The sequence below is a fragment of the Eumetopias jubatus genome, unplaced genomic scaffold (genome assembly GCF_037043125.1).
Source record: "Eumetopias jubatus isolate StellerSeaLion01/CBP00866 unplaced genomic scaffold, mEumJub1_p1.0 scaffold_2, whole genome shotgun sequence".
NCBI lineage: Eukaryota > Metazoa > Chordata > Mammalia > Carnivora > Otariidae > Eumetopias > Eumetopias jubatus.
The window spans coordinates 63,343,588-63,365,897 of NW_028274808.1; the positions used below are offsets into that span (position 1 = coordinate 63,343,588).

The 22,310-nt window shown below is 36.8% G+C and overlaps 1 protein-coding gene across 1 annotated transcript in view; it reads right to left on the reverse strand.

Moving 5' to 3' along the window:
• KLHL2 (kelch like family member 2) overlaps positions 1-22,310 on the reverse strand; it is a 96,896-nt gene that overhangs the window by 7,100 nt on the left and 67,486 nt on the right. The window contains exons 6-12 of the mRNA XM_028104395.2: positions 17,887-17,996; positions 13,299-13,415; positions 11,945-12,094; positions 6,776-6,893; positions 2,158-2,355; positions 1,418-1,519; positions 36-164 (exon numbers count right to left, since the gene is read on the reverse strand). Coding sequence (XP_027960196.1) covers positions 36-164; positions 1,418-1,519; positions 2,158-2,355; positions 6,776-6,893; positions 11,945-12,094; positions 13,299-13,415; positions 17,887-17,996 — 924 coding nt within the window. The remainder of the gene's footprint in view (positions 1-35; positions 165-1,417; positions 1,520-2,157; positions 2,356-6,775; positions 6,894-11,944; positions 12,095-13,298; positions 13,416-17,886; positions 17,997-22,310) is intronic.

The following is a 22,310-nucleotide window of genomic DNA, read 5'->3' on the forward strand; positions in this document are numbered from 1 at the left end:
TTTTGTGCTTTAATCTAAATGAGTTTCCTACATACCGGCTCCACTCCGTCTGGTGCTCATTTCTGCTATATAGGTCCATTCATTTGTTGTAGCATTATAGCATTCTACTGTGCTAAGACATTGACGTGAAGCTCCATCATACCCCCCTACAGCATAGAGCAAACCTAAACATGGAATCACAAAGAAAGCCAAATTCATAAAAAGCTATTTTTTCAAGGCATAAAGTATTTTCCTCCAGAGTAGCAGTTTCCCTTTTATTACTGATTTTTATAAACTATAAAGATCTTGCCTAATGGTGATCGAAGAAGTTACCAAACCACATTATGAAGATCTGCAGGGTGTATTTGATGATATTAATTTAACATTTTCATTAATAAACCTGAATAATAAAACAAAGTACACTCATTGCATCTTTGGATAATATTATTTGGTAAGCGAACAACATGTGGGAAACAGAATTAAATATCCTGGTAATCTTAGTAAAATGGGAAAAAAAGTTAAATCAAGAATTAGTACCAGTATACAGTGGAATATTATTTGGTGATAAAAAGAAATGAGGTACTAGTAAATGCTACAACACAGATGAACCCAGAAAACATTATTTTCAAAGAAGCCAGTCACAAAAGATCACATACTGTATTATTTCATTAATATGAAACATCCAAAAATGGGAAATTTATATACAGACAAAGTAGATTAGTGGCTGCTGAGGTCTGGGGAGATGGGGGTGACAGCTAAGGGGAGTGGGGCTGCTTCTTGGGGGAATAAAAATGTTCTAAAATGAATTGTGATGTGTGCACATTGAATTGTACACTTTAAATGGGTGAATTGTATGGTATGTGAATTATATCACAATAAAGTTTTTAAAAAAAGTTAGTACAAAGAATTATACCAATAGTAGGGAGAGAGTGAGAACCCACAAATTTGCCCAAACAGATTAAAAAAAAAAAATCACACCAAAAAATAATAGCTATAGCCTTTCTTAAGCTCTTTTGGTGGACAAGGTAGGATATAAATAAATAATCGTGGCAACCCATCCTCTTAAATGTGAAACAGCCTTTCTCCAGAAGTAAAATTTTGCACATATGTCATCTGATTTGTTCCCTAAACAACTGAATTAAGATCAGTTAACAGTTTTATATAGGTCACACAGACAGAGAGAGAGAGAAAAGAAAGGGGTGAAGAAGACGGAGAGAAGGAGGGGGAGAACGAGGGCTTCCACAACTTAGGTTATATACACAAGCTAATTTTTAAAAAATAATACAATTTGGCAATGGCTTTTCCTTTCCTTGTTTAAATGATCGTTTGCTTGCCCATTTAGAAAACTGGTGTTTAGGTTATTGGAAGACTCCCCTGGAGCAATCAAGAAGCCATCCGTGCCTGGAAAGGTTCACCTGAAACGACTGTCAGCACCCACCTCCGACAACACCGACACCTACGCTGCTCCTCCTTGTGTTCATTGGAGCCACGTGAAACCACTCATTAGACTTTATATTATATGCTTCCACGGATGATAAACCTGTAATAAAGCACAATGCTCTTCACTTCCTCCTCTAAAAAAAAAAAAGTGAGGTGACTGTTCCTTTATATATATTATTAAGGAAGAGTACTTCAGGTTATGTTAAATTGGACTAAATTAAAAGAGGAAAATGCTGGAATGTAAACATATCGATTACATGATACATAGGACTAGCCTCTTTTTCCCAGGGCCCCTACCCAAGCTACTGACACTTCTTACCTTTTTAAACGTGATTAAGAGGACTGATGGTGATATGCATAAAGAAGAAAATTTATATACTTAGTACTCTTCCATTATTTAAAAGAACTATTTTTTTAAAAAAGATTTATTTATTTGAGAGAGGGAGAGAGAGTGAGCACACAGAGGCAGAGGGAGAAGCAGGCTCCCTGCCATGCAGGGAGCCCAATGCAAGACTTGATCCCAGGACCCTGGGATCATGACCTGAGCCCAAGGCAGACGCTGAACCCACTGAGCCACCCAGGCGCCCCTTATAAGAACTCTTCATGGGAGATTTTAAACTTACCTTTATAATACCTGTAGAACACTCAAATGTCTCCTAATTTTGCCCCAGTTTATTCCCTAAACTTGACTGCTATGTTAATTCTAATGCAACATAGAAAAGACCAAAAGGAAGTTACCTGTGCTGCCATCAAAGCCTCCCACAGCATATAACAATCCATTCAATACAGCGGCCCCCAAAGTGCTTCTGCGGTCCCGCATGTTTGCAACGCTGGTCCACTGATCTTTCACGGGGTCATAGGAATCTACAGTGCGGACTCTCAAGGAGCCATTAAAGCCACCCACAGCAAAAACAAGCCCAGCCATGTAGACCATCCCTGCAGAAGAAATTCGGCAGTTAATGATGAATATGCAACCAGACTACCACACTATCTAAAGGCTGTATTCCAGTAAGTCCACAGCTGTTTTCAGAATATAAACTGCTCTTAGGAGAACATTGACTAAATAGAACTCTATTTATTAGCAAGAATATCTAACCACTAAATTGTCCTCCTTTCTAAGATTATTAAAAAATGCAATGGTGTGGGCTGAGGTATTATTTTGATTCTTGGCTTTTTCAAATATTTATTTACAGACTTAAATACTGAAGCAATATTTGCCAACTACTTAAACCTGTATACAGCTCCCACAGCTTTCAAATTTTGGATCTTCTACTCTGTATGTTTATACTCAATTTGCATAACATACTCCTGATTTATCATGTTAGTGAGCTAAATCAGGGGTCGTGATTATTTTTTGTAGAACCTATGAGCTAGGAATGGTTTTTACATTTTTTTAATGGTTGAAAAACAACCAGAAGAAAAAGAGTATTTTGTGACACAGAAAAAATTAGGCAAAATTCAAATTTCTGCACCCACAAATAAAGTCTCACTGGAACACAGCCCCACCCACTCATTTATGTAGGTCTGTGACTGCTTTCACACTGTAGGGGCACTTGAGTTGTGACAGAGACCATATGACCCACAACTCCTAAAATACTTACTCTCTGGTTCTTTAAGAAGTTTGCTGACCCTGGGCATTAATGAGAGGTTAGGGAATCCCTGGATGGAGAAGCCAAATTGCTATCCTCTGGGTTTAACCACCCTTTCACTTTTCTAAGCTTTTTCCTGTGGCTGTCCTGACCTGAGAAGCCCCTCTCACCATCCATTCTGCTTTCTTTAAGTTTCAAGTCACAGTGAAAGTTCTACATTCTCTCCAACCACTTTAGCCTGAAGGGATTACCTCTAGCTCCTGAACCCCCCCCAGAGCAAATCACACCTAGATAGTACATTTGAGATTAGTAAATCTTGCACAGTCTGCATTATCATCACTTTACACTGTTCAAAGTTCTACTGTTCTTCAATTCTATAGTGCTTATGTCACTGCTCAGCATGGGGGCAGGCACTGTGCCTCACAGTTCTCTGAATCCAGTTGGGAGATCAGGAATCACACCAGTCCTAAGTGTTGACCAGCTCAATGCCTTATATGATGTCATCAGGCAAGGCATATACCATGACCCCCGACTGTCTTACCCTCTGGTGCTTTATCCCCCAGCTCCCAAAATATGTATGGATGTGCAGTCCTTCCTATGGCATGAAGACTCTTTACAGTTCAAATGAAACTGCCTGTGTTGGCTGCTGTCAGGGAAAGGAATGACTTCTCAGTCCCTGGTTCAATGAGGAAATGAATACTCAAGCTACTTTCTGGTAAATCTCAAGTATTTGAGGAGAGCTATGGGCAACAGACAATTTAAGTAGGCAGAGAACTAATGACGGATGAAGAGTAACCCCTGGATTTCCTGAGTGCCCTCGATAAAGAAAATGTGGTATGTCTCCTGGGAAGGCCTGGGCAGCCAATGAGCAGTGAACACAGCAGGCAGGATATTTCAGCATGAAAATGCCCTATATCCCAAATGATGAGGAACACTGAGAAAAGTTCACTATGGGAATTTGGACCACTGCAATCTTCATTTTCTTTTCTCTACGAACAAAACAAAAATCTATCATCTCTCAGAGATATGTAGTATGCTTACCAAGTGCTAGAGTATTTCAGGTGATAAGGAAGAAAACAATGTATGAGTCCAAACACTCTGGGTGGAGAGGGGGTGAACTAAAAGAACCGATACTCCCTAAAGTTACAGGGAAGCGCCCAGAAGTTTGAGTAATGTGGCCAGAATTCCACAGTTTAAGGGCATCCACTCTAGTCTGAAGTGGGTGGGGAGGCATATTGTGCTTTCACGAGGGCACAATGAAGGTAAAATTCATGCATGAACAGTACACTTCGGAATGCACCCAGTCTAATGAGTTATGGTGCAATAAAAAGGAAACTGAATCAGGAATCAGATACGAAGTAAGAAACCAGTTATAAATATCAGGGAAGACTCCAAGAGTAACAATAAAAATAAATACCTAAGAATAAACTTGCCAAGAAACATACAAAACCATATGAAGAAAAAAATGTTAAAAACCTACTGAAGAAAGAAGATACAAGTCCTATCACCAGTCATGTAACTAACTAGTTCCATCGTATCTTAAAACAAATTATAAAGCACAGTAATTGTAATGATAACTGCTCTGTTTTGATGCATAAATAGACAAGATAAGTCAATGGAATAGAACAGAATATTTAGAATAAAACCAAATAAATGTAGAAACTTAGTATATGATAAAGGCAGCATTTCAAATGAATGGAAACAGCTGGATTAGCCAATAAAAAATCTTTGGACAACTGCCTACCATTAAAAAAACAAATTCCACGGGTGCCTGGATGGCTCAGTTGGTTAAGCAACTGCCTTCGGCTCAGGTCATGATCCTGGAGTTCCTGGATCAAGTCCCGCATCGGGCTCCCTGCTCGGCAGGGAGTCTGCTTCTCCCTCTGACCCTCCCCCCATCTCATGCACTTTCTCTCTCATTCTCTCTCTCAAATAAATAAAATCTTTAAAAAAAAAAAATTCCACACTTACTTCTTATATCAAAATAAAGTCTAGATGTTTTGATATGAATATAAAAATTAAAACTCTGCAAATACTAGAAAAATTCATATTTTAAAAATATAATTTTGTTTTAGGGGAGAAACCTAGCAGACACCACCTTCACCAAGTGACTGAGGTTAACGTCACCAGAGAAAATCATGATAACCTCCATTTAATCATGAGAAAACATCAAACTGAGAGACATTCTTCAGAACAGCTGACCAAAGAATCAAGGGCATGAAACATAAGGAAAGACTATGGAGCTATCACAGATCAGAAGAGACTAAGAAAATATGACAACTAAATGCAATATGGGATCTGAAACAGAATAACGACACTAATGAAAAAACTCATAAAATATGAAGTCTGTAGTTTAGTTAATAGTAATGTACCAATGCTAATTTCATAGTTTTGAAAACTGTATCATAGTTGTGTAAGATATTAATATTAAGGAATGAATATATCAGAACACTTTGTAGTATCTTTGCAACTCTTCTCTAAATGTAAAATTATCTCAACATAAAAAGTTTAAAAATAATTTTTAACTTCAATAAAAAACATATATATGTACACACACACACACACACACACACACACACACACACACACAGAGTTTTCAATAAGGCTTTTCTACACAATAAACAAATCCTTAATTCCAAAGGCAAATTTTGATGTACAGGACTTCATAAAATGGCAAACATTTTTTATGGTGAAAATAATACAAGTAAAATCAAAAAAGAAAAGATTAATACAAATAAATATTCACACCACATATGACAGACAAAAATGATACCTGCCTTACCATATATCTGTCAAGCCAATGAAATAATAAAAAAATGGCAAAAATCATAAACTGACAACTCAGAAAGACGTTGAACTTTCCTCATAATAAAAGAAGTACAAGGTAAGATGAGATAACATTTTCCATCTACCAGAGTGGCAAAACTCAAAACATTTAATCACAACGTGTTGTTGGGAATGTAGGGAAATGGGCACCTTCGTATTTCACTATTAGTGGTAGTAATAATTGGTGTTTCCTCTTAGGATACCCTTTGAATCAGTAATTAAGTTCTAGAGTTTTACCCCACTAAAATATATTGGCACATGTACATAATGATGTATGTGTAAGGGAATCATTGTAGCACTGTTTATAACATAAGATTAAAAACAATTTTAATGTTCAATTAAAAATTAACAAAAACTATACTACATCCAGGACCCCCACCCCCAAATATTAAACAGCTCTTAAAGAATGAGGTAACTATGCTGATATGTAACCATCACCAAGATATACTGCTAAAGTACTACCTTCTATTTTGCTATGGGAGCTATGAATTATGGACCCAAGTTTGAGTCCCAGGAAGAACGCTTAGGGTTTACAACTGCCTTTCTGCTTGCAGTTTTGGCTAAATAAGGTCTATTTCAACAAATGTTTATAAAATGCATGCCTGGAAGAAGGCGACTAACTGTGGTTTATAGCAAAGTCGGGAAATCTCTTAGAACAAAGAGTCCCAACCTAAAGAATTATTTCTCAACACTTCAGGAAAGGTAACCAGGAAAATATCCAGCAAATTGCTAGCTAGGCCACCTTATACCAGAGAATCAGAAAGGTATGTAAAGGTGAAGACTGAGTGGCTATCCCCAACAATATCTTGGGGCATTAATGACACATCTATTTTAATCAAAGCTTTTCTAATAAAGATTCTTCTAATTAATAAAATAAGACCTGAGAGGGAAGCTCCCAATGACCCAGCAGCACAGAAATGACCAGAATGCATCATGCTTACCTGCCCTACATCTCCTGGAAGGTAATTCTGCTACTTGGTGCCATCGCTCTTCTTTAAAGTCATAGCATTCCACACTTCGGATAGCCTTTGGTGCCTGGCCCCCAACTACCACCATCAACTGGAAGGGCAGAAATGTAAGCACTTGAATAAACAACTATTGCATATGGAGGGATTTAAAATGTCTTACAAAGACACTGATGAGGAGAGTGTTAGGATGAAGATGGTAGGGTGAGCTGGGGAAAAACAACCACCTAATCAACACTTAATAAACATCAACAGAGGGGGCACATGTTAGAACTACAGTTCTATTATCTAGCACATTTAGTCAAAAATAAGGATTTCAGAAACTAGAATATGTTTCTGATCCTTCAAGCAAAAGCAGTATTAAAGCCAAAAAACAGCAGGCAGTAGCACTGGCAAGGCTGCAATAGGTCAGAGGGCTTGCTGTAAACTAGACCCTGGCTTTGTAACAACCAGGGATTAGGTCTCCACAATCCAGGAGAACAGACAGAAGTGAAATTCATGTTAGTGGGTAGGTGGGATGAAAAGGGCAGTAAGGTATTAAAAGAAACATGAAAAAAGGGGTAAAAAAAAAAAAAAAACTATTGAAAAAGGGGGAGTAATTGAATTGGAGTTCACAAGAGAGCACACATTCCTAGATCTCAAGTAGACACCTCCCTTGATGCCACACAAACCAACCTAAAGGACAGATACTGGAGATACTAGAAATCCCAATGAATGAAGGTACAATAGGCTAGTGCTAAGAATAAACAAGGTCTACCAATTCCTTCAATTCAACTCAATCCAACTATTTACTAAGTGCCTATCATCTATATTTGTCCAGAACTGGGCTGGGTGTCATACACATAAGAAATATAAGACATGGTCTCTACCTCCCAAGAGCTTACAGATCTCACTAAGGAGACAAGACCCATGAAGTAGTTCAAGAACAATATACAATTATGTGTGACCAAAAAGGTGTATGATTAGTATAAACATGAATCACTAATGCTGATCAGAAAATGGAATGTTGCCATAATTCAGTGAAAGCTTCCTGGAGGGGGTGGAACCTTGAGAGACAGATGGAATTTAGCTGTCACTGGGTTTGTCTTTTACTGAGTACAAAGGGGCACTCTGGGAACACTGAAAACACAGCCATCAAATCGGAAGAACATAAAAGTTAATGATATCACACATGGAAAACTTTAAAGAATGGCAAGGACCCGGGGGGAAAGATGATGTGATGATAGGAGAAAACAGATGTTCAAAGGAAATAAAAAATCAAAACAAAAGAAGATGGAATGACTCATACACACAAAAAGGGGAGGTTTGTAACCTTAATGAAGCAATGACCTACCTGTACTTAGAACTACAGAAATACGGGTACAGAGAAAATAGGATTCCTGAATCAGAGTAAATCCCAAGTTTCCAAAAAGAAGCCTCTTTTAGCAATGTATTAACTGGAGAATAGAAGAAATTTTAAAGTCTTAAAAAAGAAGACTGAGCACAGACCGATCATATGATTTTTTTCAGATGTGTCATTCTTCTAATGCTGATGCAAATAAGTAAAAGGAAGAATTAAGAAAATCTGCAATACTCTCCCCGCTTTTACCCAAGAGGAAAAAAGTAGGCGGGGGGAGAAGAAAGGCAAGGTTGTAAAATCATAGAGGTAGAACAGACAGAAAGATCAATCTCATATCCAGCTATTTATGTAAGATCGATCAGCATTTAAACTTCCAAACACTGCCTCGCAGTTAGGCAGTAGTTAAAAGAGGCTTGGTTAACATCTCTGAAGGTCACTTGAAGAACAAATCTCTGAAGGGAATGCTTTTCAAAAAGTCCTTGAGAAACAATACTGACTTACTAGATTTCGTGATTCTCAAGCTTTGAACCTCGTGTTTTCCATGCAGTAGCTCCCTTCTACATGTCACAGTGAGGACGGAAGGGAGAGTACACTACCGAATAGAGAGAGTAGCAGTATTATCTGTCCTGCACTCAGTCAAGAATAGTAGAATGAGTTGAGGATTCGTGACTCCAAGAATCACAGAACAGGGACAAAGAATGGATAATGGGAACACAAGAGAGCAGGGATATTTGTATGAGATCAAGAGACTGCATCAAAAACCACTGTGCTGCTAACCATCAAAAGAGTTGATCAGGACTCTGACACCCCAGTTATTTGTAAAAGACATCTGATCTCATTGGAGAAACACCAAACTAATTATGCTAATGTAAAGGAATAGAAAACTGGGAACATTTTTTTGTATGGAAAAGTTAAATGTGACATAATATTTAAGGAAGGCAAGGAGTAGGGAGTTAAACAAATTCAAGCGACCATCCTAAAATGTAGATTAAACTTTGTTTTTTCATTTTCTTCACCTATTAAATTATTAGTTACAAAATGCCTCCTGAAAAATCAAGTTTCATAATTTCCCAATTGGAAATTTCAAAAGATATCCTGAATAGAGAAAAATACATACACAAATAATATGATAACGCTTGTAAAAATACAGATTCCAAAGTGAAAAAGCAACCTAGTAGCAAACATAGTTTCTCATTACGATGTCCAAATCCAAGACTGCCTAACACAGTCCCAATACTGTTTATTGAAGATGCAAAACTAATGTCTGAGATATAAAAAGAATCATTCATGCTAATCTGTATGAGTCCGCAGAATCAGAGCCTAATATAAAAAGTACTAAGTCACTGTCATGGTAGAAATATTACTAAATATTACACAAGTTTCCTTAGCACTACTACCACATTTTGTCTGATTTGACTTGTTACTATGATAAAATACATCACTATTTTGAAATATGTAAGCATGAGAAATTAATCTTTGCTTCATTCTTACCTACCTCCTCAGAATTAATGTTGAATATAACCATTCTAAAATGACAGTGTTGCTGAAAGAGCATCCGATACAAGCACCTTTTCAAAAATATGTGTAGATAAATAAATTCTGAGAAGGGATCATGCGAATGCAAAGTCAAAGCAACAGTGGAGCTCCCTGCCATCTGCCAAGTCTGCTGGCCCTCCTCCCTAGCCACCCGAGAGAGCAGAATGAATCAGAACCTTCTTGGATAGTATGCCCACCACAAAATAAAAGCTAAAAAATTGAGAAATCCAGAAGTATACATAGAGTTGGAAGGGCCACTCCAAAGCCACAACCAGAAAAGCCGAGAAACAATATAACTGAACAGATGGATCACAACTCTACAAAACAGAAGATAAAATACTTGATAGGACTTTACCAAGAACTCTTCAGAAAGTTTCCAAAAGTGACATGTTTATTCCAGAAATTGGAAGAGAGTTAGTTTTTACTCTAAAGGTCACAGCAGCATAGTTAAAGACAGCAAAACTAAAGATGCCAGAAGAAGGAATATACAAAAAGAGAACTTTTACAAATATGGAATGTTTAAAAAAGTGTTAAAGATAAAACAAACTACTTAGAAGGATGCTGAAAAAAACTAGCATAAAAAGAAATGGTAATTTAAATGGGCTAAGACTATGAACACTTTATAAATCTTTTTTTTTTTAAGAACAAAAACTGACACCAAATAATATGGACAAATATGAAGTGATGTAGACTTATAAAGATGGCTATTTATAAAAGCAGGTAAAAGGGTATTTGGAAAATGTAAACATTTATAAAATCAGCAGACCCGGATGGCATGCATACTAAAGTGTTAAGGGAACTAGCTAATGTACTTACTGAGCCACTTACAATTATTTTTGAAAAATCTTGGAGAACTGAGGAGAGATCAGAAAATTTAAAAACGGCAAATACCAATTTTCAAAACAGGGTAGGAAGTGAATGCCTTGTAAATACCTTCTAAGTGATAATAATGCTGAGTAAAAATTTAGAATATTTTGAGAAAAGTATCCGAACCTCTAGGAGACAACAAAATGATGAGTAACACGCAAAGGGATGTTAAAAAAAAAAAAAAAAGCATGCCAAATTTGAATCTATTTGATCCTGACTCTCACTGGATGTTACAGGCCAAATTACTTATTTTTGGCTTAGATAATAAACATAATCCTATGGACTGAAATTTTCTACAAATGGACTATGTCAGTGAGTGGGTATTTCTAGCAAGGTGTCACCAGGAAGACTGCTGAGGTCCATTCTAAATTAAAATATTTACTAATGATCTAGAAAAAGGAGTAAATAGCATACTCGCAAAATACACAGTTGGTTCTAAATTGAGAACTGGTATTAACACTGGGCAGAACAGAAAAACAATACCAATATAGATTTGAAGAAATTAAAAATGTACACTCCAAAAACAAAACTTGAAAAAACCACTAAGTAAAAGCATTAAGTGAAAGAATTTAAAAGACAATTTAATGGAAAGGACAGAGTGGTAACTAAAGATGACATAAGAAAACAATGTGTAACAGATTAATTCTTATTTCTTAATCCATCATTGCCCCACACACATACAAGAGCTAAAAATAAATACATAAATAAAAGCATTATATTATGGATCATTCTGATTAGACCATACACAAAATGATGCATAAAGTGCTGGTTTTCTAGTACTGTGAAGATGGAAAAAGGCACAAGAAATTGCAGAGACAGAAATGCGGGGTTATTCTGTAAGGAAAATTAAATCAGTAAAACATAAATGGTTCAACTAAAAAGGTATGAACTCTCACACAAACGGAATGTGAACACTGGTGATCTGGGACAACAGAGGGGAGACCTATGCTGAAATGGCTACAGACGATGCATGAATGAACTGTCAGACAGTATACAACAGGAAAGATGAAGGAAATGAACCGAACAAGCTATTTATCAGCCTTAACTCTAATATGTAATTCTGTGAAACTGCTTGGTTTTCGGTTATTACCTAAACACATAGCTTACAGACAAATCTTTCTACCTACTCTGATTTTCCTTTCTACTATAACTAAAGCTAACAAAACTCTGAAGGGACAAAAATCAGTTGCTTTCTGTTCCAGAACAGTGACATCATGTGGTTTATAAAGATTAAAGGAATCAAACAATCCCCACCCTCCACACACAAACCCAAAAGAGAAGTTGAATTATATACACTACAATGAATTCTCAGGCACATGGAAATTCAGGTGAGTAAAAATATTAACAGCCTCACTATGGGCCTTTCAGATGAAGTAATAACAAGTGTGAACAATAGATCCTACTTTGGGAAGGTTCATGGGTGTCCTCAGTCGGGTCCGAACACTCTTCATTAATATACGCTGTTCTGTTGGCAGCAAATGATACTTCATAGCTTCAATGAGGTAATCTTTGCAAGCACTGCTATTCTTGACCAATGCTTCCTCTTCGACCCTCTGTAAGAAGAAATAAGACATACTCCATGATGGGGACAACTATTTCATGATAAAACTGGCAAAGAAACAGAAGTAAAGAAGAGGGAAAAAAGTAATAACTATCCTCTCTGGTTCACACTAAGAGAAAAATAAATGAAGCCAAAAAAATGCTCAAGTATCTGGTCTGCAGAGAAAAAAGTATGTAAGTAATAAAGAGAAGAACTGCAATCAAAATTATATACCTCAACATCAGCTATAAAATAATCTTTAGATAATACTATATTCACCTATCTCTCTCTCTTTTTTTTTCCCCCCTGGGTATATTCACCTATTTCTTATCTTTAAACATCAAGCCAAAGAGTAAGAAAAAAATTTAGATGAGTTCTTCAGGTGGAGTAGGCGATACTAATAAATTAAAGACACTTTTCAAACACAAAAAGGCAAATAAAATATCCAAAAAAGGAACTCAAAATACCTATACCAACATGCGTACACCACAAATAAATCTTGTCCCTGCTACTCCTGATCTCAAATGCAGGACAGATTTTTCTATTCATTTTCTTAACAATGGAGTGCCAACGATTACGCAGATCACAACAAATAATGAGGCTTCAAGAAATCCTAAAATGCTCAGACTGAATCTCTTAATAAAGAATGTTTCCTTAAATGGTTTCAATTATAAAAATGTTGAAATGTTCCTAGTAGGATGCTAATAATAAAAAAATAAATTCAAAATTGTTCATAGACTGCTAAAATCCATTTATTTCTACTTATTTCAAATACCCCAGTTTTCCTCTGATTAGAAACCAAATGCATGCCACTGTAAAACTGTGAAGTAGAATTAAATAGTATTTGGGTCAAATGTCAAAATTCCATTTCTGCAGGGCAATCAGAAGCTATCAAAAGAAAAGCAAAGAAGATGCAGAGCAGGGACACAGAGGCACAGGTGCATTTATTCACATGCAAATGACCACAAATACTGCCTGGATAAGCTCTAGCATTTGCTTGCCCACATCAAAAACAGGGGGAAGCAAATTTCTAAGAATGGGGAGTGGTCAAAGAAGGAGCAGCTGCCAAGGACTGCAGGTGCCTTTACTGTCCTCTGTCCTGTGCCCCGTGGATCTGTATTCTGTGTAACAGGCATCTCCATGCTGTCAGCCCAGTGACAAAGTGCTACCACAGACGAACTGCTATGTGTACTCATGTGTTTTGGATATGCTTTTACCTGAACTAAATATTCCCGAGGAAGCAAAGGTAACCGCACGTGTTCCATCAGCCGAGCCATAAATTCTTGCCTTACATCCTTGTCATGGTTTACCCAAGCTATTACTGCTTCAAATACCTGGCAGAATATATGGGGAAAAGAAAAATAAGTAATGAGTTATGTACCATGGCATATGAATGAAGTATGAAGAGATTACATTTTATTCACTGTTCTTGCTAAGACATCCAAGTTTAATACATAGCTCAAATTTTTCAAAATCCTGACCTGTGCTGTACTTAAAAAGCTATTCAGTCTATCTCTTTCTTTTAATTTGGTATTTGTAAGTACTTTATTTTTTTCCAGCTTCACTGAAATATAATTGACAGATAACATTGTATAAGTTTAAGATGTTCATTTGATATAGTTATACATTGCAAAAGGATGACATCATAGTTTTAGCTAATACCTTCATTATGTCACATAATTACCACTTCTTTTTCGTGGTAAGAACATTTAAGATCTACTCTCTTAGCCACTTTCAAGTATATGATACAGTTTTGTTAACTATAATCACCATACTATACGTTCCCCAGAACTTACTCATCTTATAACCAGAAGTTTGTACCCCTTCACCAACATCTCATTTCTCCCATCCCCAGCCCCATGTAACCACCACTGACTGTACTTTGTTTCTACGAGTTCAGTTTATTTAGATTCCACATATAAGTGATATTATACAGCATTTGTCTTTTTCTGACTTATTTCACTTAGCATAATGCCCTCAAGGTCCACACATGTTGTCACAAATGGCAGTATTTCCTCCTTTCTCATGGTTGAATAATATTCCTGTGTGTGTGTGTGTGAGATATCTTCTTTATCCATTCATCCACTGATGGGACACTAGGTTGTTTCTGTATTTTGGCTCTCGTGAATAATACTGCAATAAACCAATGCACATGGGAGTGCAGATGTCTCTTCAAGATTCTGTTTTCATTTCCTTTGGATATAACCAGAAGTGGAATTGCTGGATCATACGGTAGTTCTACTTTTAATTTAGTAAGTACCTTCAGTACTTTTATGTATTAAGTATTTTTCTTTTGGTATTTATTAAGCATTTCACCAACTACATTATCTAATCTTCTTGAACTTAAGTGGTAGCTGTGATAATCTGATGAAACATAATCTAATTCCCTGTTGATAATCTTCCTAATTTGAATTTGGTTCTAACTTACCTAGATTTAAATCTCGAGTCTCTTTGGAATAAAGCACCCAAAATAATAAAGCAAAGTGATATTGTGGAATGAAAATCGCATGCCCTTATAAACAACTATTTTTGGCTTTTTCTTTAGGTTTACAAATAAATGTTAACCGTTCACTTCTAAATCAAGGGTCTGCAGAATAGATGAACTCTCTTTTCTCACAATGGAATATATTAAAATCTAGTATTTTTGAATTTTCTTAAAAAACGAAATAATAAGGGCATTACAACTTAATAACATATACCTATGAAAAAGCTAATAAGCTAATATGAAGACCGTATTTAGCTATATAATTTCCTTCCAGGCTGATGAATATATAACCCAGTAATTCTTAAAGGCTTGTAGAAAATGCTTGATGATAGCTAAGTGGATTATTGGAAACAAAACTTCTGCTGAGGCAGGAATAGAGCAAGAAACTAAAAATAATCTACATTATAATTAACATGCCTCTTTAATTCATTCAGTCAGCAGGTACCTACCAAGTACCTCTATGTGTTGGGTGCTAGAAATAAAAAGAATCCTGTCAATTCTATCTACTGTTTCTCACCTCTGCTCCTTTGCTCTCTCTTCTCCACCTGTTTCAACCATCCTACATCAGATCCTGTTGCTCAGTGGTATGACTTCAACATCCTCCTATCTGATCCTCACCCCACTTTTGGTTCATTCAGCACACCACCACTGTGACAGCTGGCCTCCAAAATGGTCCCCTAATAAACCACATCTCTGAGTATCCATACCTTATATAGTAAACCTGCCATAGGGAATCTAAGTTGGCCCTGTGTAACCCCCCCCCAAAAAAAGCAGCAGAAGCAGTGTTGTGTGACTTCTGAAAGCTGGGTGATAAGAAGCCTTTTGGGGTGCCTGGGGGGCTCAGCCATTGAGCGTCTGCCTTCTGCTCAGGTCATGGTTCCAGGGTCCTGGGATCGAGCCCCACATCAGGCTCCCTGATCAGCGGGAAGCCTACTTCTCCCTCTCCCACTCCCCCTGCTTGTGTTCCCTCTCTCACTGTGTCCTCTCTGTCAAATAAATAAATAAAATCTTAAAAGAAAAAAAAGAAGCCTTTCAGTTTTCACTCAGGTCTCTTGAAATGCTCATTTGGGGGAAGACAGATGTCATGCAAGAAGTCTGATTTCTTGAGATCACCAGGCTATGAGGAACCCAAACTAGTCACAAAGAGGGAGGGTAGGGAAGGGCCAGGGGGAAGAGGGCAGAGGTGGAGGGAGATACCAACCAAACTCCAGCCCAGGAGCCAGAGAAGTGAATGAAGGAGCCACTGTGGATATTCTGGAGACATAAGATACCATGTGCAGACGGACTGAAGCTCCAGTATGGCTCATCTGGTATCATGCTGGTATCTCCAGACATTCAAGCCAAGCCAGGAGAAGCCCCAGACACTACAGAGCAGAGATAAGCTGTCCCAATATGCCCTGAATGAATTCTGCCCACAGAATTTTGAGTATAATAAAATGGTTATTGTTTTGTGTCACTACACTTTGCAGTGACTTGTTATGCAGCAGTAGAAAATCAGAACAGCTTTCATGACATTTCTATTATGTAGGTGTTATCATGACATTTTCCTACCACTTAAAACCCTTTAAAGGCTCTACATCACTAGGATGAAGTCAAGGTTCTTTGATATGGCTGAGAAGATATTTTATGTCATCTTCCCATCTTATCTCCTACCACTCTGCCAAACATATTCTAAACTCTAACCATACAGAACCAACGTAATGCCATTATTCTCTCACACCTTTTTTTACATTTATGTATTCTACCTCTACCTGGAATGCCCTTCCCATTCCCACCCATCCAGACTTCCCAGGCAAACTCATACTCGTTTTCTAGAACTTGGATCCTACATGTAAGACAGGCTGAACTGCCATGCCCATCCCAGGAATGATGAAATGCTCCTAAGTACCCTCTACAGCATTCCATAATCACTAATTTACCCCACTTGTTCCTCTAGTCTGTGGAGTAAAGATTTCTATTTTGTTAATATTTCTGTATCTGTGACACTATGGCGGTGTCTGGTACTCAGCAAGCACTCAATACATGTCTGTTAATATGACCAGTAATGTCTTCCTCTTTATATTTCTGAAGTGCTAAGATTATACATCTAACAACCACTTCTCACATACTTTTTTCATATGGTAAATATAATAGTAAATGTGCCTTTTTATGCCCAGGCAAGATGGTTATCTTTGAAGAATAAAGCTAAATTTCATACAACTTTAAATGCAAAGCACACAAAGGAAAAAATGTTTCAGTTTCTCCAAACTCAGTGTGTTCACAAGCTTTTGTGTCCTGATTCCCAAAGAATACAACACCGACCCAAAGAATAAAACCCACTAAGAGAAGAAAAAGGCGCCATGGGGGGGCGCCTAGGTGGCTCAGTCAGTTAAGTGGACGACTCCTGACTTCAACCCAGGTTGTGATCTCAGGGTTGTGAGATTAAGCCCCATGTCAGGCTTCATCCTCAGCACAGAGTCTGCTTGAGATTTTCTCTCCCTCTCTCTCTCCCTCTCTCTCAAATAAATAAATAAATCAAAAAAAAAAAAAAAAAGGTGCAGGTGGCTGACAAAGGCAACTCAAAATGTGGAGAGAGGGAGGCTACAGCCAGACAAAGCAGCTGCTCTCTGGAAGGGAGAAGGGAAGCACTGGTAGGGGTGGGGTATGAGTAGCAGGAGATCAATTTAAAGGAAGAGTATGGTCAAGAATGTTCAGTCTAGGGCACCCGGATGGCTCAGTCGGTTAAGCGTCTGCCTTCAGCTCAGGTCATGGTCCCAGGGTCCTGAGATCGAGTCCCACGTCGGGCTCCCTGCTCAGCAGCAAGTCTGCTTCTCCATCTCTCTCTGCTCCTCCCCCCTGCTCTCATGCTCACTCTCTCTCTCTCTCAAATAAATAAAATCTTAAAAAGAAAAAAAAGAATGTTCAGTCTAGAACAAGCTACTACTCTGTTATCCCCGGTAACTTCTTCCAACTCACGTGATAGTAAAATTACTTTGGTTTGAGAAATACTGCATTTAGATCACAATTTTTATAGGCATCTAGCTTTGGGAAGAAACCCAGCACCAAAGGACTTGTTTCAAACAGTTTAAAGTGTGCCAGTTCTTGCTGTGGGGGTCAAGTACAAAACTCTAATGTCTAGCAATTCAGGGAACTTCCTATGGAGTGAAGAAACAGTAATTTGCACAATCAACAAGTTAACTAATTGAGTTTCTAATAACTTCCAGATCAAAGATCACTGGCTGTCACTACACATATAGGATTACAAAGTTATGAAACAAAGTGAAATAAAGAAGGGAAAGGTACTACATCACAATATTACCAGAAAAGAAAAATTTAATTACCTTCTCTTCTGAGGAGATGGTAAGTTTGTCACTTGAGATTAAGCTGCACACTTGTTCAATGCCAAGATTGAGAAATTCTTCACTAAGTACAACATCTGCAAAATGCTGCTCTGTTTGGAGGTTAAAAATAAAATCCATTAACACCAACATTCCACTGTCCAGCTCCAAACTGCTTCAAAAGAAAGAGGTTTTTCTTAATCTAACCTAATAATGAGAAAAACAACGGCATTTCCTCAAGGCAAGAGCTAACAAAATCCAAACAATCTCACCTGGGGAAGTGCTCTCACTTGAGTAACAAAGTAGAGGCACAGGTAGGAAAACTGCCTTATATACTCAACTGAATCTCTTCTGCTTCACACGGTGGTATTTCATTAAACATGTATTCCTTATGTGCTAATAAGACTATCAATATTTAAATCCGTAAAACCTTTTGATTACATAAATCAGATAAAGTACATGGTATTAATATATTCACATGCTTGAATGTACTATGTAAAACATCAGAGGACTCCAAAACATAATGGAATTAGGAGGGAAACCTGCTTTACTTGAAAACTTTAAACAAATTTTAAATGGTGGTCAGTCTGAACATATGACCATCATTTAAAAAAAACAGAACTGATTTATAATATAGATAGCTCTGAATTCTGTGGCAGTTTATCTGGGACCAAAGTATACTATTATATACCCTCAACCCCTTTCCAGAAACTGGTAAAACTAGTAATTCTTGAAATACTAAGAAAACCTTTCTTTGATTTCACAAATATACCCAGTCCTCCAAAGCGGGGGGGGGGGGGGGGGGGTGTTCATATAATCAATGACTTTACAACTTTAAAAATTAATCATTTACAAAATAACCTTTCCTGCAAAGCCAGCTCTCATTTATAAAGTGTGAGTTCACAAGGAAATGTGGTGTTTGGGCTTTGGAGTCAGACAGAGTTAAATCCCAGCTCTGTCATATGCTAGCTTGTAAAACCTTGGGCAAATTATATCATTTCTCTAAAGGCTTGGTTTCCTCATCTATAAAATGGGAATAATAAGAATACCTTACCTAATAAGACCACTGTGAGGATTAAACAAATTAAAAGTTTATAAAGCACCCAGAACTGTGTATGGTAGAGAGTAAGGATTTAATAATTTAGCTCTTACTGTATTGCTATCCTTAAATTCTAAAGTAAAAATTTGCCAGGAAACCTAGGTATTTTCTAGGTCTTCACAAGTAATCATATTCTAATAGTGATTTTTTTAAAAAGGCTTTCTAAGATGAAATAAAGATTCATTTCAAATGTGTTTCAACGTACCATAGAAAGGATTAGTTGGCTTCCCTCTTTTCAGAAACACTTCAAAATCTGCATTTACATAAACCCCGTAACTATTCACTTTACAAGAGTCATCACAAAATGACTTTAAAAATGATAAGCAGCTCTAGGATCATTATAAAATGATTTGGATTTACAAAAATCCAACTGACACAATTTTTTTCTATTGGAATATATTTTTCTATTTCTTATTTTTTTATTGTAGTTGACACTTAATAGTTTCAGGTGTATAACAGTGACTCAACGATTGTATCCATTATGCAGTGCATACCAAGGTAAGTGTAGTTACCATCTGTCATCATACAGTTATATTGTTATTGACTATATTCCTTATCTGTACTTTTCACCCCTGCAACTTATTTATTTTGTAAACGCAAGTTTGTAACTATTAATCCCCTGCCACTATTTCACCCTTCCCCCTCCCCCGCCTCAACAACCACCAGTTTGTTCTCTGTATTTAAGAGACTTTCCAGGTTTCATGTGTTTGTTTTGTTTTTCAGATTCTCTATAGAAGTGAAATCATATGGTATTTGTCTTTCTCTGAGAAAGGTACACCGCGTTGTTGTGAATGGCAAGATTTCATTCTTCTCCAAGGCTAACATTCACTGTACGCATACACTACTTGTTCGATAGATATCTATCTATTGATAGATATTTGGGCTGCTTCCATATCTTGACTATCGTAAATAATGCCACAGTAAATGTAAGGGTGCATATATCTTTTCAAATTAGAGGTTTGGGTTTCTTTTAGGGAAATACTCAGCAGTAAAATTACTGGATCATATAATATTTCTATCTTTAACTTTTTGAGAAACCTCCACACTGTTTTCCATATTGGGTGCATCAACTTACATTCCCACCAAGGGTGCACCCAAGAAACCTTTTCTCCACGTCCTTGCTAACACTTGTCTTTTATTTCTTGTCTTTTTGATACTAGCCACTGTGACTAGTGTGAGATGATATTTCATTGTGGTTTTGATTTGCATTTCCCTGATTAGTGATGTTGAGCATCTTTTCCTGTGTCTGTTGGCTGCCTGTATGTCTTCTTTGGAAAAATGCCTAGTCAGGTCCTCTGTCCATTTCTTAATCAGATTATTTGGGTTTTGGTGTTGAACTGTAGGAGTTCCTTATATATTTTGGATATTAACCCCTTATAGGATACATTATTTGTCAATATATTCTCCCATTCAGTAGGTTGCCTTTTCATTTTTTTGTTTTATGGTTTCTCTCACTGTGTAAAAGTTTTTAGTCGGATGTAGTTCCAGTAGTTCACTCTTGCTTTTGTTTCCCTTGCCTACGGGGACATATCCAGAAAAACATGAAAGCTGATGTTTTCTTTTAGGAGTTTAATGGTTTCAGGCCTTACATTTAGGTCTTGAATCCATTATGAGTTTACTTTTGTGTATAGTAAAAATGTAATGGTCCAGTTTCACCCTTTTGCATGTAACTGTCCAGTTTTCCCAGCACCATTTATTGAAGAAACTATCTTTTCCCCAATATATATTCTTGTCTCCTTTGTCATGAGATTAACTGACCATATTATTTATGGGCTTTCAATTCTGTTCCATTGGTCTACGTGTCAATTTTTATGCCAGTACCACCTCTTTTGGTTATTATAATTTTACAATATAGTTTGAAATCAGGAAATGCAATGCCTTCATTTTTGTTCCTTCTTAGGATTGCTTTGGCTATTCATGATTCCATAAAATTTTTAGTATTTTTTTTCTAAACAATACCACTGGAATTTTGATAGGGATTATACTGAATCTATAGATGGATTTGGGTGGTATGGGCATTTTAACAATATTAATTCTTCTGATTCATGAATGCAGGATATTGTTCCATTTATTTGTATCTTTTTCAGTTTCTTTGATCTAAGTCTTGTAGTTTTCAATGTGGAGATTGTCTACCTCCTTGGTTAAATTTATTCCTAAGTATGTTATTGTTTTTGATGCTATTATAAATGGGATTGTTTTGTTTTTCAGATATTTCATTGTTAGTGCATAGAAACTCAAGTTTGCATGTTAATTTTGTATCCTGCAAGTTTACTGAATTTATTGATTAGTTCTAAGGTTTTTTTGGTGGAAACTTGGGATTTTCTATATATATAAAATCATATCATCTGCAAAGACAATTTTACTTCTCCCTTTCCGATTGAATGCCTTTTCTTTCTCTTGCCTGATTGCTCAGCTAGGATTTCCGTAACATGTTGAACAGGAGTGGTGAGAGTGGGCATCCTTGTCTTGTTCCTGATCTTAAAGAAACCTTTTCAGTTTTTCACTGCTGAGTATGAAGTTAGCTATGCATTTGTCATATATGACCTTTACTATATTAAGGTTTAATATATTAACCTATGTTCCTTGTATACCTGATTTGTTGAGAGTTTGTCTCATGGAAGGATGCTATATTTATCTTTCTTTCTATTCATGAGCTGTATGTACTGCATTTACTGATTTACACATGTTGAACTATCCTTGAATACTATGGATAAATCCCACTTGATCATGGTGTATTATTCTTCTATGGACTGCTGAATCCAGTTTGCTAATATTTGGATGAGAATTTTTGCATCTACATTCATCAGCGATATTGGACTGTAATTTTCTTTTCTTGTAATGTCCTTGTCTGGCTTTGGTATCAGAGTTTTAACCCTGGCCTTTAAAATGAGTTTGGGAGTATTCCCTCCTCTTCTGTTTTGGAAGAGTTGGAGGATTAGTGTTAATTCTTCCAGTGATAGAATTCATCAGTGAGGCCATTTGGTCCTGGACCTTTCTTTTGCAGAGCTTTTGGATTACTGATTCAATCTCCTTAGTTGCTATTGGTCTGTTCAGATTTTCTATTTCTTCATGATTCAGTGTTGGCAGACTGCATGTTTCTAGAAATTTATCCATTTCTTCTGGTTATATTAGCATATAAGTGTTCTTACTAGCCTTTTATGATCCTTTCTATTTCTGTGGTATAAGCTATAATGTCTCCTTTTTCATTTCTGGTTTTATTTACTCGAGTCTCTGTTTTTTAGTCTAGCTAAAGGTTTCTCAATTTTACCTTTGCAAAAAAACCAGCTCTTAGTTTTATTGACCTTTTCTATTGTTTTTCTGGTCTCTA